The sequence below is a fragment of the Spea bombifrons genome, chromosome 7 (assembly GCF_027358695.1).
Source record: "Spea bombifrons isolate aSpeBom1 chromosome 7, aSpeBom1.2.pri, whole genome shotgun sequence".
Taxonomy (NCBI): Eukaryota; Metazoa; Chordata; class Amphibia; order Anura; family Pelobatidae; genus Spea; species Spea bombifrons.
In genome coordinates this window covers 4,072,712-4,095,516 of record NC_071093.1, presented here as the reverse complement: position 1 = coordinate 4,095,516, position 22,805 = coordinate 4,072,712, and the positions used below count along the sequence as shown (strand labels likewise).

Sequence of the window (22,805 nt, the reverse complement as noted above, 5' to 3'; positions counted from 1 at the left end):
ATGAGGCTCTTTTTGTTTTGTTGTTAGGTCTGTTGGAGAGCAGCACACGACTTAAGCCGCACGAAGCGCAGGACTACAGGAAAAAGGCATTGTGGGTATCCTGGATTTCCATTGGCGTCACGTTGGTTCTGGCAGTCGCCGCTTTCAGTGAGTACCCCCTTTTCTTCTTCTCCGGGGTCTTTCAGGATGACTAATCGCAGCCTAAAAAATGGCTACAAAAAAAACCCCTCTTCTCTCTAATCTCCCCCGCTGCGCGCTCAATCACATTTACATGTGTCGGTATGCAGGTAGGGGCAGGAGAGGGGGGAACGGAGGGGCAAATGCACCGTGGGCTGCTAGAATTTGAGGATCTTGGGTCACTGGCACAAGTTTGTTTTCCTCTTTCGGTTGTGTGGAGCTGAAAGAACTGTAGGCAGCATTTACACCTCGACTGTATCCTTTATATGCTTCTTTTTTATTATAAATTTATTATTATTACTATTATTATAATTTCATTTTTATTATCTTATTATTAATGTATTATTTTTATTATTATGATTTATTAGGAGTTTATTATTATTATTATTATTATTTATTTGTATCATTTATTTACATGGCGCCAACAATTTCCGTAGCGCTTCTTACAATCCATACATTCAAAGGGTCTGACGAAACGAGAACCGACGGGCTAAGAGAAGCCGATATAGAGGGTCCGGCTCACTATATCTCATATCTATTCATTTCTATGGTTTTGCAAGCAGTGGTGTCGGCACGGTGTCAGGTTTTTATTCAGGGATTTATGAATGACAGACCCAGATTTTTTTTTTTTTTTAGATTCAGCCGAGCAGATATAATTTCTGCCCCGGAATAACAATTTCCACCTCCAGCCCATAAAAAAAAAAGTGTAATAAGAATTGCAGAGTTCCGTGTCGCTGTGCAGGCAGGATAATGAAGCCGCGTGTTATTGCCGGGGTAATGCTGCTCAGTCTGTACCGTAGGACCTGTAGGAATTACGTGTCAGATCCCAGGAGGGATTATTCCAATTTGGCCGAGTGCGTTCTGCAGAATTTAGCATATATTACGGAAAGCAATTTATACGAAGAGCGCGCGCGTAAGGAAGGGCGCTGGCGTATTGTGTTATATCCGGACGCGCGGCATACGGGTGAAAACGTACAACGGGGCCAGGCGAGCTTTAATTAAATTTATTCCGGGGCGAACAAAGGTTTTTTCATTTTTTACGCAGTGAAGTCTGGAGGGTTATCTCGTGGCCATAAAACGCGTCGGTGAAAGCTATGGAAATAAAAAAAAAATGAGTTCTTTTGGAGTTTTGAAGGACAAGGACAGGTAATAAATAAATAAATAAATACTAAACCATTCAAGTACATACTATGATAAAGAAGAAAAAAAATGATGAAAATGTGAATAAATCTGATTTTTTGGGACAGCGCCCGACTCCGACAGCACTTACATCATTTGGCCCCCAGCGGCCTTAAAGTGCCAGGGCCTCCTAGTCAGTACCAGTCCGGCCATGAAATATATAGTTTAGCCTCTAAAAAAAAATCTAAAAATATTACTATGGGACCCGAAAAATAAAAAATAATAAAACAATTTTAAAAAGTCTATTTTTAATCTGTGAGCCTCAGTTCATTAGGAATCCGCTAAATTGGGTTATAATAGGATTTTTTATGTTTTTTTTCTAGCTTTCTGGTCCTGTAATGATATGTTTAGATTTTTCATTTTTTTGTTTCTATTTTTGTTTTGTTAACTTTTTAGTAACCATTAAAAAGTTACTCCGTATTACTGATATTCATAGCACAGGCTGACGGGGTTAAATTATACCCCTAAACTGTATAAGGAGTAATGCAATGTTGGCGTGATGTCTCTGGTTGTATAAAGAATGTGTTATAAAGATGTAGAATGTCTTATGGAGCAGCAAAAGGAGTCACACAGGGGAGAGAAGGTCAAGAATGAGGCAAAGTGTATGAATGATGCGTATGCAGATTTCAAATATTTTTGAACAAAAAAAGGTCCCAAATCTTGTGGAAAGTCTTCCCAGAAGAGTGGAAGCTGTTATAGCTGCAAAGGGGGGAACCAACTTCATATTAATGTCTATATATTTAGAATGTGATGTCATCAAAGTCGCTGTTGGTGTAATGGCCAAGTGTCTCAATACTTTTGTCCATATAGTGTATTTATAAATTGTGCAAATAAAGTACAAAATTGTGCTTTCAATACGCCACAGAGTTATGTAAAAGGTTAAAAAGTTGTGGTAAAGCCCCTCCCCCAGCTACACCTCTGACCCCACCCCCTTAAATAAAAGTGTCCTTATATGGAGATTTTAAACTTGCGAGAAAGCAGTCAATGTCAGATCAGGTCTGGACCATGGTAGGTCTGCATTGTTACCGGTACCAGAATGTTCCAAGGAAAGTCTAAAGGATGTCCACCAGGGCCAACTAATCACCCCCTTCTGGCCCTGGTGGACATCCTTTAGACTTTCCTTTTAAAGCCACAATTTTAGACCTTTTCTTAGATAATACTTAATATATTTTATAAATATATTTTTTATTCCTCGTTTAAAACTTTGGGTTTCAGAAATATTACGTTACCCTGTGAGATAAAGTCATTTGTTACGATATAAAAATTCCACTGAAACCGTTCCAGAAGCTTTCAGAATGTTGCGACTTGGTGTGAATCCCACTATCTCCATTCTGTAGGTGTTTTACCACCTCGGCACTCAATCTGATTCTCCCCGATATCGCATCTTGTACGCGTCAGCAAGAGCGGCCGGCCGTCTGATATGATTATATTCTTAATTTAACACAATAAAAGAACAGATCTTAGCGAGGACTACGAGCCGGCCGTGCAGAAGATACAACCGGACCCTCAAAGGAAGATAGACTTAATCACTCACTGCCTTGGAGCTTTCTGGAAATTAATCTTATCTGAGATTAAAGGAATAAAAGTGAGAGATGAGGAGTCTCAGAGATAGCCCTCCGACCTCGCTGTCATCATAGAAGACGCGTTAGAAGAACATCTCGGTCTAGTTCTCGGCAGAACAGCTTACAGTCAGAAAATCACATTAAAGCCAAAGCCCTTGACCCTTTGCTTTTTTTTTTTGCCGCAGTGATACGAATAAGCGATGTGGGTTTAATGAACAGGGAAATGGAAAAAAGGCTTCTGTCGGGTTGGCTGGTAAGGATTATTTTACGGGGAGAATGAGGTCGCGGGGTCAGCGTCTTATTGAAACAGACACCATTAATTTAAGGAGCCTTTAAAAAGCTGTTGTATGATCGTGTACAGGTCCTTTAGTGATAGCCTAAAGTTTGGGGCAACTGAGGGTTGGGATATGAACCTTCTCACTGATCCCACTAATTAATCACCCCCTTGCTTGGGTGTCTTGTTTGTTGACGGAGACAAAGTGTCAGGAAGGTGAGTGCCTCAAAAAATGTCTTCATCCTCACGTAGCCGTTCCTGCGATATCCCAGCTCCTGGCTGTCAGCGCCTGGACTGGGTTGGAAGTTCTTAAGATAAATCACATGCATTCAGTGTCTGGATTACCCCTGCAGAGCATTGACCTCCATGGCCGGCCCCTGGGGTATGAGCGATTGCCCAAGGGGCCTCATAAAGTCTACGGAACGAGCCCGCGTCTCGATATTTCACAGCCTGTCACGGAGGAGCGCACCGCACCGCTATATTATCCTCATAAAATATTGTTTGTGTGTGAATTACAAAGTATCCGGGTTCCGCTCTCACGGCAGGTTTATTTGTCGCCGGGGACCCAAGTGAGACTAGGTTACTGCCATGTTTTTGTCGGTCCTTCAGTGTTTCTCATCTGCCTGCAGTAATTCTATAGTCGCCAGCGACTAAATTAACCCATGCTCTACCAGAGGACTTCCGATGCATCGGTGTCTGATGGTTAGGAGTCACTCGATCGGACGACAACACATTCCCTTGTGTCTTTGAGATGTTGAGCGGTAGTAGTATGAAGCGTAACTCCCGTGAAATAGAACTAGTATTTTCGCATCTTTTCGGGGCGAAATTGATACTTATCATCCGTTATTAAAAAATCTGCCACATTAACCCCTTAAGGACAATGGGCCCTAAACCCATTGAAAACAATGCATTTTGAGCCCATATATGTACGGGCTTTGTCATTAAGGGGTTAAAGCTGGTAGTTCATATTCAATCGATTAGTAGAGCAATGGAGTCCATTGGAAGAGCTGGAGCTTCAGAGGAGCTTTGCAAGTAGCTCTGCCGATTTGGCCGCATTGTATAGAATTTGTTGGCCGTCCATTGGAGGCGCTTGGCACGGAGTTGGAAGACGTCACCGCATCAGAGTTGACTTTAGACACGCGATGAGGTTCCATAGACGCCACATGTCATTCAGCTGCGGAAAGCAGTGTTATAAGGCAGGAACATGATGCATGGAAGTTCAAGGAGGAACCTGCAAGAACCTGGTGTTTCAGACAGGATTCTCCGACAGATGATTTATCGGCATCTTGTTTAACGAGGCTGTTCGTCTGAGCTGTTCGGGGCTAGTAACCGGTCTCATGTTATTTTGCATAATTGAGAATATATTGCCGTCACTTTAGGATTCTGAATTATTGTTTTGCCAACAAGCCTTTTTCCTACTATCAAACAATGGCCATGCGGTAAATCATATCTGGCATAGCTTATAACAGCAGAAGAAAGGATATTATACAGAATCGGACCTCATCGGGCTCCTGCTGTTTTTACCCCCTACCCCGTGACTGCCTGAGGGTAGCAAGAGATGAGAGTTATCCACAGTTGGCGGTGGAGCGGCTGGACACCAGCTACAGAAACATTTTGAGTTCAGCGACTGGACGTTCACAGGGTGGACTTCTTTTCTGAAAAGGGTTATTTAGATAAAACCTTTTAAAGTATGTAATTAGGGTACCCAAATCAGATCGGGCTGGTTAGCTGTTGTTTGATGTATTTCCTAAATATTCCTAGATTCACCAGGAATCTAGACTTTTGTATGATTTTATACATGCTGTAATTATTTGTTTATGCTGAATACCAATAACAATTGAATGATAACTTTAAGCCCCTGATTTGCCCGGAGGAACTGCCCGATTATGAAGCCCCCAAAACACATGCGCCATGTAGTCTTTACCAAAAGATGAAAGTATCAGCAAATAAAAGTGCTCTGAAATCCTTAGAATAAACACAGAGAAGATCCGGCCTGGGTAGACATGCTATGTATACATCTGGCTGCAGAACAGCTCCACCAGTGGCTGAATGTGGAAATGCAGGTTAAAAAATCTAGTTTACCAAAATCATCATATTGGAGTTGGCCAAGAGGACAACCACCACAGCTGATTTTGTCAACTTGCTGAGCAGTCAGCTATTGTGGATGTACACTGTGTGTTATATAAGAACAGGAACCCTCTTATTTATATCGATTTATTCCAGCTTGACATAGGAGTCCCGTTCTCTCCATCAGTAGATCTGTATAAAATCTGTGTTTTTCTCCGTTCCAGGAAAACAATGTTACATCTTCTACATTAACAACAAAATAACCCGTTTTGTTTGATGTAAAACCTTTTTTTAGTACCTGGAATGGGGCTGTTAATTTTCACGAAGTAGGGCAGCAAAGGGTTCTATTTAGCAAAGAATATGCGCCTTGAGATTGGCTTAACAACCAGAAAGTCTCTATGTGATTATATGATGCATTAAGAAGATGGCTGGAGACACGCTAATCCACGTGCACCGTGGTGTCCTGGGGTGTCCCCTCAAGGTCATCTCAGAGTCATGGGCCACTCAACAACTTGCCATGATACTTAATTGCTTTTGTTATATTTGGAAATATAGAATTTCCCATAAGACAGACCAGGTACTCAAAGAGTACGGCGAAGAGTCAATAAGCTTTCAAAACCTCTGAGGTCTTTCCTTCAGGAGATGCAATCTTACGACACCCAAACATCTGAAACCACTTTTTATTGATCATTTACCCAGTGATTCCAAATATACACGATAATGGACAGAAGGACTGCCTAAAATATATAAATTTTTTAAACTTCAAGAAAACGGCTCTAATTTACCATTACTGGATATAATTGTAATAAGGGACATGGTCGCTTCCGCCCGTTTGTTCCATGAGTTCCATATCCGTAACAATTTAAACCAAAAGATAAAATGTTACTGGCGATAAGGAAATAAATGAATATCCGGAATGTCTCATAATCTTAATTTAACAGAGACTGTAATACAATATCCAAAATATGAAATCCCCCTGGACACCACGGCCCTCATTATACAGCTTTCCCGGTGCCAGAGGGGTAACGTGATATTATAGCCAATAAATCAAACCTCAATTTAATAAAAGGATTGGGATAAATGTGAAAAATCACATTGCTGAGGACGCGGCGATTGTTACTTACTGGGGGTGGATGGACTTTGTTTATCATAAAATGCATACGTTTTCTGTATTACCCAACACTGAGATGATATATTATGTATGGACTGGCCATTTAATAGGCCATCATATTATATCAGTGACTAATGGTGGCAACTGAATGATTCTATAATATATTCAGAATAAAGTCACCTGTATTCAAGCAGGGATTTCAGTTGTGATATTGCAGTCAGAATCACTTGAGATACTCAGATATTATTAAATTATAATAGAATATAAAGGAGCCCGCTGGGTGACCCGGAGAATCTGTCCATTCACCCCGAGTTTGGGGTCAAAACCTTTTGCTTTGGGGGCAAACCCTGACAATTCCTGCATGTGTTTCTAATGTTTTAGAGCAAAACGGGCAAGTTTTGACCTCCAGGTATTTTAGACTGCATGTCCCATCATCCCTCACCCAAGGGATGCTTAGAGGTTCTTTCAACAAGAGATTTGATATTCAAACATAGGCTGATTTTTTGTGTAGGGTTAGTTCGTTTGCATATGATGTCACAGTGTGACATCGTAAGGAATGTAAAGCTAATAATACTGAAATATATGGTATATATAGATTAAGATCAGACACTTGGAAGTCTATATGTGAAATATTGACAAAGTATAAGCCAAATACTTTTGTGTTCTCAGCTCCTGAGCTGCCATCACAGCTAAATTCACAGCTCCTTGTTATATTCCAAATGTATCACTGAATATTTTAAGCAGCTTCTCCCTGATCACAAGTTACCTGATATAAATCCAATTTTCACATTCCTTTTGCGTCACCCAGCCATAAAAACCTGTAAGAAGAAGACTGGTGGAATATATATATATTTATACACACGGATATATGTTAAACAAGCACTCTGGAGTCCAAAGGGTTACCTTGGCTTGGTTCTAGCCTGGCTATATATATATATATATATATATATATATATATATAACATACTGTATTTACAATAATGTATAAATATATATATACTATATATAAAGGCTTATAAAACTACAAATCACTATTTCAAAGCATCGGTTTACTGGAATTCTGGTTTAAAGCCCTGAGAGAATTGTCTTATTTGCCACATGAGCAGATGGGAAGCTTCCGATTACAATCACAGCTCACGTCTGGAAAAATTCCCTTCTCTAATGCTGATCCGTGTAAAAAGGTTTCTGTGTTTTATTTTAATACGGGGGTGTAATACATGCAGGAATAAAAGCGTAAAGACGTCTGCGGTATAAAGGGAAATATTTTTCATAAGCAATAAGACGAGAAGACAGAGAATTATCTTGGGTTACTTTTAATAATTGTAAGGCTGTTTGGGGGGGGGTAATGATTTGTGGAGGGAAATACTCTCTGGGATGAGAAGATGATAGGATTGGGTCTCTCAGCTCATAAATTTATATAAACACCAATTCACAGTCCATGCCTTTGGAATTCCTTTGAAAATACATTTCATTAATATTAGAACAAGACACGTTTGCCACGTGTTCTCTTAGACCTACGTGATAAAGGTCCAGAGCTGATGGAAAAATCGGGATATCCGATTGCCCCCCTGCTGGCCAATCACAGGCATTGCAATCAGCAATGCAAGTCAATGGAGACTTGTTTGCTGATCACAGCGAGGGATCGTAGGGAAGAGAGTGAGAAACAACGTTTAATGAAAAATAAATACAAATGTAGAATAATATAAATAAACAAACAAAAATGATACAGCCAGCTCAGTGATCACTTGCATACATAACATACAATTTTTTATAGGTTTTTTACATACATCACTTACAATCATTTTTGATCAAACCCGGATAAGGGGTATCTTACTTAAACCCACGCATGGTAAAAATGGCAAAAACATTTATGGTACTAAAAAGCCTGGTAGTGAAGGGGTTAATGCATACGATAACATTTGTTAATTCGGCCCCCAGGCAACATACTTACCTCCAGTTACCATTTAATACAATTAACTTATTTTTTTTAAAAAATTATCCAGGTTTTTTTTTTTTTTTGCCCTTAAATGAATTTGACCTAAAATTAAGCAAAATCCAGAGACATTTTCTGCAACTCTAACCTAATTCTAAATGTCATCATTCTCCCGGATAGAATGACATCGACGTGATGTCGCTTTGTGCAAGGGCCGTGTAATATTTTAATTTTGATTGTATTAAAACTATTTATAAATCGGAATTTTTGTGAATTATAAATAATACATTTTTTAAAAATGATTAACTCTTTTAACTTAACAAATGGTGTTTATCGACAATATAAGTTGAAGTTTTTTTACAATATTTCTGCCGCTGTATTCGGTCTGAAATACCCGTTCTGGGCTACCTTTGGGTGTCTGGGGAATCTTTATGGTTCTAGTTTCCATAGCAATGCTATGGAGACACGAAGAACATACGGTTACCAAGTTGGCATGAACTTGGACGGGTGCCACTTATTATCATAAATACCCCCTCTGTGGCACAAACTTCAAGATTTCTCACACAAGGAATCATTACTAAACTGCGTCCAGGCGTACGGATCAGGAAATAACCCGGGTGAAACTTTAAATTAATTAATAATTAATAACGAGAAGTGAATATCAATTCAGCCTCCCCTTACATGTCTATGTATGCAAAACGACATGAAATGGATGAGAAATCCAGCGCAGATGGGGTTAATGTTGTAAATGACTATTGTAGCTGGAAATAGCTGATTTTTAATCTCTTCATAGAGGCCCTTTATCACTCCCATCACTCCTGTGTTCCCATGGCCCTTTATCACTCCCATCACTCCTGTGTTCCAACGGCCCTTTATCACTCCCATCACTCCTGTGTTCCAACGGCCCTTTATCACTCCCATCACTCCTGTGTTCCAATGGCCCTTTATCACTCCCATCACTCCTGTGTTCCAATGGCCCTTTATCACTCCCATCACTCCTGTGCTCCAATGGCCCTTTATCACTCCCATCACTCCCTTGTTCCAATGGCCCTTTCTCACTCCCATCACTCCCGTGTTCCAGTGGCCCTTTATCACTCCCAACACTCCTGTGTTCCAATGGCCCTTTATCACTCCCATCACTCCTATGTTCCAATGGCACGTTATGTTCGCTGATCCAAGTTTACGTTTAAAAGGCTAATTGATGGTTAGAAACCCTTTTTGCAATTATGTTACAGCCAGAAAGTTCCATGTTTTACATGAAAACAGCAGAGTGACCCCAAACTTTTGAGCAGTAGTGTTGATGTTAAATAAATGTATTCTCGTTTTAAATAATGTACCATTTTCTGTAGTTTCTTGTTGACAACCTTCCAGCGCGGCCCCTTAACACGCTCCCTCTGCACTGCTCTGCAAGCCGCGTACAACCTAAATGTAAATTATTTTAGGGATCAATTTTTACACTTTAATTATTTTTTTTTTTGTCTAATTAAAATAAATGAGAAATCTTTTGCTGACTTAATTTTAATTGATTTTGCTGCAGAAATGCTGGGTAAGCAGTACTGCGAGGGAGTTCCGGCTCAATGTAAATCCTGTTATGGAATCTTTTAACGCTAGATTTCTATCCTCCCTTCCCCGAATGTTTCATAGAATGAACTGGGTCGTCAAGCAGGCTATTCAAATACATTATTTAGCGTTTTTATTTTGAGTGAACAAGAGACCATAGTCTAAACATAAGGGAGTTTTCCTTTACTGAGAGGGTGGTAGATAAGTGGAACAGCCTCCCAGCAGAAGTGGTAGAGGGTAATACAGTGAGGGGATTAAACATGCATGGGATAGACATACGGCTCCTGAATCTAAGACGAGACCAACGACTGATTAAGGTTTGAGTCTTTACAGCAGGAAGACTAGACGGGGGGCCGAATGGGGCCGAACTGTTGGGAGATTCTATGTTTTTATTGTTTTCACAATGGAAGTGTGAATTCCAGTCTTGGAATTAACAGATATTAAAAAATATGGACCCATTATAGAAAAACTATATATTCAAATTAAAAAAAAATGAATTTTATACAAAAGGAGAGAATTTTAAAAATGTGTCATTTTCCACCCATGGAAAAATCATGGAAAACACACGAAGTAGGTTGGGCTTTTACCGCTGGCCGGGGGTTATTTGAAATTTGTTTAGCAAAGTAAATTTGTAATTAGAAAAAAAAAAGAAAAAAAATGAAAATCCCAATAAATGTTTTAAATATTAATGAGTCGTTAAAAAGAATTGTTATAAGAAAATGCGCGAAGACGTGGATATATATATATATATACGGTGTATATCGCCCAATCCAATCCATTCCGGGTGATCTGGAGATTTCACCAAACCGGTAGCCACCCGCTGGGACGCCCCGGCGATCTCCACCATACGGTGTCCGCGGCGTTTGGATATATTTATGAAGAACGCAGACGTGCGCACAGACAATATCTCAAACGTAATTATTCTTCCCTGCAAGCAAAAGTTACGCTGAGCCTTAAATATTATCGCGTTCAGTTGCTACGGCCAGCAAAATACCCAGCATCACCGCTGACGGTGCGGAATAAACACGGACATGCGCGAGCGACCTGCCGGCAGTTTAACCAGGAATACGTCCCTAATTCATCTCAGGCTGCCTCATTAGAGCTGAAATCAACAACACGGGGTTAATACGCTGGAAATCCACGGAGGATCTGTCATCCCTCACATAATAATGCTAGCAAGATATCCCACTGATACACACACATACAAACCTACACACACACATACACACCTATACACACATCTACACACATACACACCTATATACACACACACCTACACACACACACACACACCTATATACACACACATACACACCTACACACATACACACCTACACACACATCTACACACATACACACACACACACACACACCTACACACACATACACACACACATACACAGACACTCCTATACACACATCTACACACACACACACATCTACACACATACACACACATACACATACACAGACACACTACTACACACACACCTACACACACACACACACCTACACACACACACACACCCACACACACCTACACACACACACACATCTACATACACACACACCTATACACACACACACATTCACACACACACCCACCCACACACAGATACACACACACCTATACACACACACATATACACACACACTACTACACACACACCTACACACACACCTACACACACATCTACACACACACACCTATACATACACACACACATCTACACACAGACACATACACATACACACACACACCTATACACACACACTACTACACACACACATGCACACCTATACACACACATACACACCTACACACACACATACACCCTCACACCAACACCCAGGGCCGGCCCAAGACATAATGCCACCTGGGGCGAAGTTTAAAATGCCCCCCTCCCCCCTTATCTACCTTATTGGGGGGGGGGTTGGAATAGCCTTAGTATCGGTTTGGGTTTTACATCTGCTCTACCTAGAAAGCAAAGAATAGTGCATCATTTTCAATGAATAGGGCGTATATACATTGTATATTAACATATACAGTGCCGAGTATCTGGTAATAACGAATGAATGAAATATCTTTATTTTGCGGTCGGGCGCAGAATTCCGCGCAGCGCCGGGTCTTTCTGACATCGACTTTTCAAGAACGCGAGAGAAAGCAATTCTCTGTTTATTGGATTTTTTTAACCTGAAGGATCACCGCAGGTCTCTCCGCAGCTGACCGCTCGGCCTTGTTCTACCCGTTTTCACCCGGTCCGCCTGACATTTCCACCGACATATCGCGGAGGGAAAGCTCCGGAGCGCTGACATCTGACGAATGGCGACGGATCCCCGGAGTACGAAGCGGTCGAAATTCATCATTTTCCTCGCTGAAGGTCAATCACATTACAGATATCAGCTGCTATCCTCATTCACCGTTACGGGGCTCTGTGCTGCCGTCCTGGGCCAGAGTTTGGATAGTGGCCGTATCGCCATGGAAACCGGAACATCCCATTTCTTACTATGGCGATAAGACCGCTTCTGGAACTTTGTAGCAGAATCGCTTTTGATACGTAACGAAAGCTGCAGTTCCAGATCGAGCCACCAGGGTATCTAAAGCCACAAGTACACACGGCAGCATTTACACCATGATTAGATCCTTTTTGTGCTTCTTAAATGGGGTTTCTTTCTTTGAACGTGTGCTGAATGGGACCGGATAGTGCTTCCCAAATGTTTTTTGGGGCAATTATACTATTGAGCCCCCCAGACGTTTTCGGGTTTCCTCCCCACCCAGCACATAATACACCGTGTAGTATGTAATATGTAGTATGTAGTATGTAGTATGTAGTATGTAATGTCACATCCGATTACATGTTATTTAAGAGACATCTTTAGCTGCTGGTACTCGCCGATTTACTGAGTTGGTTGGAGACCTCATGAACCATCACAGAACTACATCTGATGGAAAGTAACCCAAAGTATTTATCGGTTCACGGGATTTCTGCGTAAACTATGAAAACGTGTATTTTTTTTACATAAAACATATTTTCTCACTTAGTCGACTCAACAGCGAAACAATATCTGTGAACGATTACGATTCACGGGCGATTGAACCAAAACAAAACTTCTCAGCCACGTTAGAGGCAGCAGGGATTTTTTTTTTTGCCAGTTCTGAGTTTTCTACATGAAAATAATTGGCGGAAATCGTGTTTTTTACGCCACGCGTGGAATACAGATACCGCTCCGTCTGTGCCGTCCGTTTTTACCGCCCTTTTTTAGTCAAAGCCTTTCCACGAACCGTATTAATCAAAAATTCAAACTTTGCCCCATTGCATTCTTTATTTTCCCATCAAAAAAGCCCCACGGAACGGTCGGAACGGAATCTTGACTTTTCTACCCCGGAACGGTAACGAGGCCGGGGGAACGCTTCCCGTTCTTGATCATTTCTAGTTCTTTTCTTGGAGGATGAATGGACGGCGTGTTAGTTCGTCACACAGCGGCTCCCGCGGGTAGCGAGGCTCTTCAGCATCCCAGCGAGGTGTTCCACGCTCTTTTGTTGTAATTACCATGAATAGCGCTTCTCGGTGTCGGAAACATCAAAGCAACGCCGTCATTAAATGTTCTTTTTTTTCTTGTTCGGCATTGAACTCTTTTGGTTGTATTTGAATGCCTCTCTCTAGAGAGTCGCCTGTCGAGACAGAAATCTTTGTTGGTAGAAATCTTTCTTTCCTTATTCTCTGAAGTATCATTATATGACATGTTACGTTACAAATAATGCACATTTCTTTAGAAAATACATTTTCACTTTTATGAGAATTTTTTATGGCCAAAAAGTCTTAAACTTGCTTAAAGTTGCTGATTTTTTTTTATTATTATTTATGAAGATTAATATATTTATTATTTTATATTTATTTTATATTTATTTTATTTTATTTTATTATTTTTATTTATTTTTTTTTAGATTTTATTATATCTATTTTTGATGATATTTTAAACCATTTTTTCACCATTATTCCTGCTATAGCCGGCTCCAAATTTTTTTTCTTACATCATATTCGGTTTTTTACTGAAACGGTCGCGCGGTAATCCAGAAACGAATACAGAAAAAAAAAATAAAAAAAAAAAGATATTAGGAGATGAGGCCAAAAGACGAAACCAAATCTACGGAACCGAGAATCTCTCAAGAAGGATCAAATTATTAGCGATGCTTGGAAAAGGGAAAAAGCAAAACTAAACGCGGTTCAGGGTTCATTAACGGCGAAACGAATGATTTGACAGTAATGAGTTTAAACAAATAGCCGGTAGACGCTGACACTCGTATGGAATGATTTTCAATGTTTCAATTAGGGTTTAACAGCTGAGCCGGACTCTCCGGAGTAGAATTATTTACGAATAAAACGTTGTCATGAGTACCCCCCCCGGTCCGTAGCTTCATTTCTTTTATAGGTTTGGTAGGTAATTGTGTTGCTCACATTATGGGGTTATTTTTGCACATTTTAATAGGATTTTCAATATTCCCAGGAATTTACAAACAAAGTTGACCATTTTTACCCCCGTTCGATCCCGTATAATACTCAAGATCCACGCCCACATTATATTGTGATGTCATCATACCAAATAAGGCTCCAAATAGTTCCCTGCGTGTATTTCCACAGCCGCCCGGTGGCTTCGTGTTTAGGTAGCTCCAGCTCGTTGGGTCATTATCGCAATAGAACGACAAGTCCCACCTTCGGGACTGCCCAGATTATATCAGGACACTTGGAAGGTGTGGTTAGCGTTGAAAATACAGTTTTATGTGATGAGATATGGTATATATTAATATGATTTTTGTTTCTTTTTTTCCCCAGCTGTTTCTGTTATGCGGTACAGTGCTTCGTCATTTGGCTTTGCGGTAAGTATTAATCAGCAAATCGGAGGTTTCAGGGCAGTAAGGTGGCACTTTACGGCTAAGAGGATCATGGGAGTTCACCAACTCCGAGCCGGATCTCCAGACCTGGCTCCAGGCCTGGCTTCCATCCGCTTGTAGTTCAAAATGGCCGACTGATGGAAGGAGCTTTTTTTTTTAATTTGCCTTACATTATTTTATTCAATTTATTTTTAGTCCTCTAGAGAAACAAATTATTACATTTGCCGGAAATTCAGACAAAATGGAAACTGTTAAAGATGTAAATGTCGGCAGTTTGGTGGCCAAAGACACGAACATAGTGGCCAAATCCACCTTAAAGTTCCCAGTAAAAGCTTCCTGAAAGATCCCGTTCCTCGTAGAATTCACGGAAGCATTCTAAGCAAACCGGGTATTGGACAAGAATGGAACGTTGATTTTTTAAACAACTGCGAGTGAATTATTTATAACTTTGGTTTTGAATGAAGTTATCAAATATCCCCCTCGTGTGACTTAAATCGCGGCTTGGATAACGGCCAACTATAACAGTCGCCACGTTATGTCACAAAGCGGGACTCTGTCTTTAAATAGCTCAATGGGGCTGTTCCAAAGATATTCTTCGCTTACGTTCATTCGCTTACGTACACCGAGATTAGTCATTCGCCTTCTATTTCAGATCCATTTTCATCATTTATTTTTGGGGACATGAGATTAAAGAAAAAAACAAAAAAAAAGAAAAGCAATTATATTTTAAGTAGTTCTAGGCTATTTATGTATATATATATATATCATATTTTTTATATTTTATATCTACTGTTACTATGGTTACGCAAGTTAATAGCATTTATTTAATGGTAGATTTACTGCATTTGCAAAAGTAAATATTTTCAAAGTAAAGCTTTTTTTTTTCAATCTAGAAATCCAGATTTCAGTTGATTCATTTGAAAGAATGAAACAAAAAAAACCCAGCTATTTATTCCCCTCTCTTTCTTCCGCTTAGTTTGACGCGGTTCTAGACGTTTTATCGTCGGCGATAGTCCTGTGGCGTTACAGCAACGCAGCCGCCGTGCATTCCGCGCACAAAGAGTACATGTGAGTACGGCAAGCGCCTCGTGTTCTGAGCGGCAGTGACCCCGAGATACGACGACGGCGTGTATTGTATTCTGCACTCTATCTGCGTCATTCATGGAAATTCAATTTATTGTTTGTCTAAAAAAAACAGCGTTTCCGCTCTGGGGCTGAATTGGAATAATACATGTTTTTTGTGGCTCTTTAGCTTTATAGTCGGTGGCCGGGTTTAGAAACTCTTTAGCCGCGGTTGATGAACTCTTTCCGCTCATCAAGTGAATGTTAAATTATCTTTAGCTGTATAAAGTCACCTAATTTATCATTTTCCTAATTTAGATAATTCATGAATTTATTAGAAAACCAACCTATGGATCCAAAGGACCGTTTCTCTGTTTCTTTGTATGTTGGCTTAATTTAAATTATCAATTTTAAACTAAATTATGCTGACGTAGCAAAAACGCAGGCCTCGGTAGGGAGGTTTCGTGTCCTAAGTATGGATCTTCCTTTAGACCCTGGTACAATCAAGGAAAATTGGCTAAAGAAACCCTGAAACCTGAATAAGTATATATCGAGTCCAGCGCTCAGTGGTGCGTACTGGCCTAGGGCAGCAGGTCCAGGGGGGCAGCAGTGACCTGCCCCAAAACCAGGGGAAAATTCACCCATTTAGGCGATCATGCCCTGCAGGGTTCCAGCTAGAAGGGAGATCTCTGATCTCCAAAACCGGCTACCACCGCTGCCGAGGACTGTGCTGAGCTGGCAAAGCCTCCATGGCCTGCATTAAAAGGTACGGTGTGCCTTTAAGATGTGCTTGCATAGGCAGTGTACTTAAGTACACTTCCTGTTTCAGTAACTGCTGACAGGGGAGGAGTAAAATCAGACAGGATGTAGTATTTTAACTCCAACAAATAAAAAAAACCATGCACCGACCCCGTCCCCCCCTGGCAAAATGCACTGGAATCCACAGAAAACGAGCATTTTAAGTTCCAGTAACTTTCCTTTTGGTGGAAAAAACTCACATTATGAACTAATTTCCATCCCCCACCCGCTCCTTTTGACAGGCCAGCTCTTCCTCTTGATGCAGCGTGATAATACTCTGCGTTTATTCGCGTGCTCCGTCAAGACGTTTGCAAATATTTGGTGTAAAACTATTGTTAATCTGTAAGTGTGAATTATATCAGATCGTATCCGAGCTGCCGCCGAACAGATCTGCAAAAAGATGGCGGCCCTGAGAGGGATATTTAATAGCCCATCCAGGGCCACCCCTAGGCTTTCTACTATACGGGCGCCGACAGTGTCCATGGCGCACTGCTGGATCCTCGCTGGTGGAAGTGATGAATTATTTTGGTTATTATGTATATAGAAGTCGTGATGATCGTCTGTATATTGTGGTTACTATGTTACTGGACCATATGGATGACCAAGACCCCTTAAAGTTGCTAATACCCTGGATGGCTAATAATAATAATAATAATAATAATAATAATAATAATGCCCATGTAGTCTGGGCTACCTTGCATATGGCTGCCTACCAACATCCAATCATTTGGTGGATTTTACCCTTTTAAATAGATTTCTTTTATGTTGCCGAGCTGGGGTATTAGTGATCACCAGGTCTCCCCCAAAGATGGAGTAAAGTATAGATTTTTATTTTGGTTCGTCGTTCTGTCGGAGCGCCGAGCGCTTGATCGTCACAAATCAGAGGTAAAGATTCCTTTCGGAAGTTGTCCGTTACCGCCTCGGCGGGAGAGTCTGTGTTCCGAGCGCAATCTGTTACCCCATCTGTCCGCTTTGTGGTTCTTCACATCGGCGACTCTGCGATGGATGAACAAACGATTCCTCTCGGCGTCGGCGTCGGCAAAGCGTCCTCGGTCCTTCGTATCTTTATATCTCGCTTCACTGCAATCACGGAATGGGTCGACTACTCGATCCTGACACCGATCCGTGGAACCCATTCATGATCCGTGTTTTTTGGCACAAGTCCGGTCATTCATTAGTTAACTCTATTTATAACGAGGCATCCAAAAACGGCGTCTTGTGTTGCCGGAGGGATTAAAACTTACAAGGTCTTCTTGTGTCAACCGATTTGCACCTTCAGTTCTTTTTATAATGTTGCAAATTTCATCTTATTAATTCAGTTTCACCATGTGACGTGTATGAAAAGCACCCGGTACGGGAGGGAAGATTATTATTACATGTTAGAACGAGAGTGCCTAATCTAAAACTAGAGACGTAACGGAAGGAGGTTTTACTTTATTGAGGGGGTAGTAGATAAATGGGACAGCTTCCCAGCAGAAGTGGTAGAGGGTAATACAGTGAGGGGTGTAAACATGGATGGGATATCGGCATACGGCTCCTGAATCTCAAAACGCAAGGGAAAAAACATATTTTTTTTAGATAGTTGGGTATATGAAAAAAAAAAACAACAAAACACAAAACATTACTTTATGGAAGGCTTGACAAGTAAAATGAGATTATTTGTTTCTATAAATTGGAAGCCGTGTTTTTCCCCAGCTAGGAATAAATCGCGTTTCGTATTCCTCGTTTCAGACACGCAGGATATACCTACATATTCTAATTTTGGATGTAATTTGAATATTGAATAAACATAAGGAAGCGCTAAAGACGCCTAATTTGCATGTTTTGAGATCTCTCTTTAATTAGGTTTAAAACACATGAAGCCTGAAGAGAACAAACGGGTCTTCTGTCTGCCCCAGCATTGGGATGCCTTTTCACATATATATATATTATATATTATATATTATATACTGTATATATTTATATTCTATATATATTTTATATACTGTATATATTTATATTCTATATCTATATATATAATATACTGTATCTATTTTATATATATATATATATTATACTGTATATATTTATTTTATATATATAATTTATTTGTCTCGTTTGACAGGATAGCGGGTATTCTGAGAGCGGGTTTGATACATAAAGACACTATTCTGCAGTAAATCCCATCTGATACATTGTAGCACAGATGTTACATACGCCGTCTCGCATGACATCATAATTACTGTGAATGTAGAACACAGAGACTTCTGCTGCATGTAAAATTACAAATGAAAAAGGGGGGAAAAAGCCCTTTTTATAAAGAGTTTTTCGCTGATCGGTGCAGAACGGTTCTAGGATAATTCTGCGTATTCACCATTTATACAGATTAGGATCTGATCCGGAACATTTATTCTGGGATTGCATGACGCCAGGGTGAAGTAACAGTGCTTCTGATCAAAGACAGATATTCCCATTGAAAATTACTGATCTTTGCCCGTTTTACCTGCTATGACTTAAACATAAAGCCCTTTATTTTATTATTGAAAACGTGGACGTGAAGTCATGTTTCTTTTATTCCGCATTTATTTATTCCCTCCTCAATCTCCCATTTCCTCGATCAGTTTGCCCAATTCTACCCTTTATCTTCCATTAAGTCTGCTCATTCACTTTCATTACATCTAAAAAAGAGACCTCTGAGTTCCTTAAAGTTCATGTGACTTTACACCCTACTCTATGAGTAAGTCTACGATGTCTCCTTCCGCTATCTATTGGTTTCTGCATCATTCCTTCTTTCCTCTTCCAACCCGTGTCCATCCACCTTGTTCTTCTGTCCCATTACTTTGCCAATTCCTCCTCCAATTTATGACGCTCTTTGCTCAGACATTCTGCACCCTCCTTCACCCTCATGACTTTTGTCTATCACCGTCTACACCGCTCCTTCTTTCTATTCATTCAACTGAATTGTGTTAGATATTCACCCAGAGGCTTCTCCGTTCCTCTCTCTAGAACGTTAAACAAATAAACTTTGGCAATTCTGCTATTTTTTTTTATTACTCAGAAGGTTTAGTTACATAAAAACAACTCAAAAACACTCAAAATCCCTGCCCATTTGTATCTTTTCTCTTGCTTTTTCCTATGTGTGGACTTCTCAGCGGGGTTTTTCCTCTTCTCGGTGTTACTAAAATTGAAATATTGGACACCATGGATCTCGGCAGATCGAGTGCCAGCTTGCAAATGCCCGGTGTACCAGATGGCCAGTCCGGACCTTTACATGAGGTCAAGGGACAGAAAAATATATTTATGCCGACGTTTCAACCTCCATGAGGTCTTCATCAGAGCTAAACAAGAGTAACGTCATTTAAAATACACATATTTAGCAGTATTTTCCAAACTGTGGCTTTATTGGAAATAACCTTCATTTTATAAGATTTTTTTTAATACAGAATCTATAGATTTAGCCAAACATTGTATTAAAGGATCTGAACAATCCATACCCCTCATACATTATTCATTATAGTTATCAGGGGACCCGAAAGGCAGCTCTCCAGCTGACCCCGCTCTTCCTTGCGAATCTGTAGAATATTTTTCCAATCAAGGACGTTCAATATTTTGATTTTTTTTTTTGGAGATGTACCAATTATGAGAAGCAAAGATTTAGGAGTCACCTTGGAGTCCAGCGTTTGATTTCATTGTTCACTATTTTATTGCGCAAGACACTTCCTTCCTTCTAGATTGTAAGCTCACGAGCCGAGCCCTTTTTACAGAATGTATTGGTTCGTCTTAGTCTGTCAGTCCTGGTTTTGCCGGACCCTTTGAACGTATGGACTGTAAGAAGCGCTGCAGAAATTGTTGGCGCTATATAAATAAAAGATTATAATAATAACAATAATAATATTAATAAACATAATAAAAAATATAATAATAATAATAACAATAATAAACATAATAATAAATATAACAACAATAATAATAATAAACATAATAATAAATATAACAAAAATAATAAACATAATAATAAATATAACAACAACAATACCGTATTTGCTCGATTATAAGACGACCCCGATTATAAGACGACCCCCCAAAATCAAAATATTAATTTAGGAAAAAAACAAAAAGCCTGAATATAAGACTACCCTATAGGGAAAAAGTTTTACCAGTAAATATTAATTAATGTAAATTATTTTCATGTTTAATAAAAGCTATGATTGAGAAAAATATATTTTTTAAATTTCCTTTTATTTGCCAACCTGCCCCCCCCAGTTATGCCACTCTGCCCCCAGAAATGCTTTATACCCCCCTATTTGCCACTCTGCCCCATGATATGCCTTATACCCCTGTATGCCACTCTGGCATATAGGGGGTTAAAAGGCATATCATGGGGCTGAGTGGCATATAGGGGGGTATAAAGCATTTCTGGAGGTATATAGGCATATCATGGGGCTGAGTGGCATATAGGGGGTTAAAATGCATTTCTGGAGGTCCAGAAATGCATTTTAACCCCCTATATGCCACTCAGCCCCATGATATGCCTTTTAACCCAGCATGTACTGGCTGCCTTGGCTTGATAGGAGTGTGATTGCTGTTAGCAGTTTGATATATATATATATATCAAACTGCTAACAGCAATCACACTCCTATCAAGCCAAGGCAGCCAGTACATGCTGGAACCTGGGGATGATAGCAGTGGGATTACAGCCTCCATATGCCATGCTACAACCCCCACCCCCCTTACACATCCATGCTATCACACACACACTCACACTCATTCACAAACATTTAAATACTCATTCATTCCCTTAATCACACACACTTCACACATACTCAAAAACCCTCCCCCACCCCCTCACCTGAACTGCAGATCTCCCACTCGCAGACTTCTGCAGGGGACCGGCTGTAGCAACTTCTCTGGCCCCGCCCTCAGAGGAGGGAGGGGGGAGATAGAGTTCTGTGAGGACGCTGCAAGCTTCCTGCCCTGCTTCTAACAGAAGAGACGCTGCTCGCGACCGGTAAGCAGCATGGCGCCAGCATTTTTTTTGGGTCTGATTAGAAGACGACCCCGATTATAAGACGAGGGGTATTTTTCAGAGCATTTGCTCTGGAAAAAACCTCGTCTTATAATCGAGCAAATACGGTAATAATAAACATAATAATAAATATAACAAAAATAATAAACATAATAATAAATATAACAACAACAACAATAATAATAAACATAAGAATAATAATTATATTAATACAAATAAACAATATCTTGTAAATAACATCTCGGGTCATTCAGTCTTTTCGTCAGAAATAAAAGGGATTTTATTTGCTCTTTTTAGGCTATAAGCTCGTAGGCGATTATTCACTAAGTGCAGGACGGGCAGAGTGTCCGCATTCACATCTTCTTCATTATGAACCTGCAGTGCAGTTGAGAAGGAGGCCGAGGTGACGCACGTTCCTCTCTCCCCAGCGCTTTCACTGCGCCCGGGAGTCATATTTCTCATAATCCGTAAGAAAGCTGCTATTGCAGATTGTCGCCCAGGGGCAGCAGCAAGAAACATTTTTACTGCCGGCGCCAACGTGGTGCTGAGGGTACCCCGCGCCCCTCTGCCAACCAATACGGCCGGCTGACGTCAGCAGCTCCATTTAGACAGCAGCCGACTGCTGTGCGGCTTCCACGGTTTAATACTTCACCGCTCAGCGGCTGCCAAAGCTTCTAGGCTGCCAGCGATTGCGTTCTGTATCTCTCCTGTATCTCGGGGGAAAATGACACCGTCCTGAAGTCACTTAGTTTTTTTTACAACCCTTAATATTATACAAATATAATATATATCATATACTTAATAATACTTCAAAGAATGTTTAGTAAAGTTTTATAAACTGGCTGTTGCAGCAACGAACCCCCCGACATTCCAAGAGACATGGGGTGCAGTTCCTATGCTATGCCTCTTTAAGCTGGCTGTCGCCTAGGTGAGCATTATGGGAATTGTAGTCCACCAACAAGTGGAGTACGGCCTCTGGTGAGCATTCTGTGGAAGTCGTCTCGTGTTGTGTATGGAAAACCCCGCTCTGTGTGTTCGGCAGATTAATGACGGTGTCCTCGAAGCCATCGAAGGCTTGAAATTAAGTATTAATATTTAACGAGTCTGAACTGTAAGCGAAGAGCAAATCAACTCCACAACAATGAATTAAACGCAATAGATAGAGCCGGGGCTTTAAATCATTGG

General features: G+C 40.4%; 1 protein-coding gene across 1 annotated transcript in view; it reads left to right on the top strand.

Moving 5' to 3' along the window:
* Nucleotides 1-22,805, top strand: part of TMEM163 (transmembrane protein 163) — a 37,657-nt gene that overhangs the window by 4,584 nt on the left and 10,268 nt on the right. Inside the window, exons 2-4 of the mRNA XM_053471898.1 lie at nt 28-147; nt 14,696-14,739; nt 15,731-15,822. Of these exons, the coding sequence (XP_053327873.1) occupies nt 28-147; nt 14,696-14,739; nt 15,731-15,822 (256 nt within the window). The remainder of the gene's footprint in view (nt 1-27; nt 148-14,695; nt 14,740-15,730; nt 15,823-22,805) is intronic.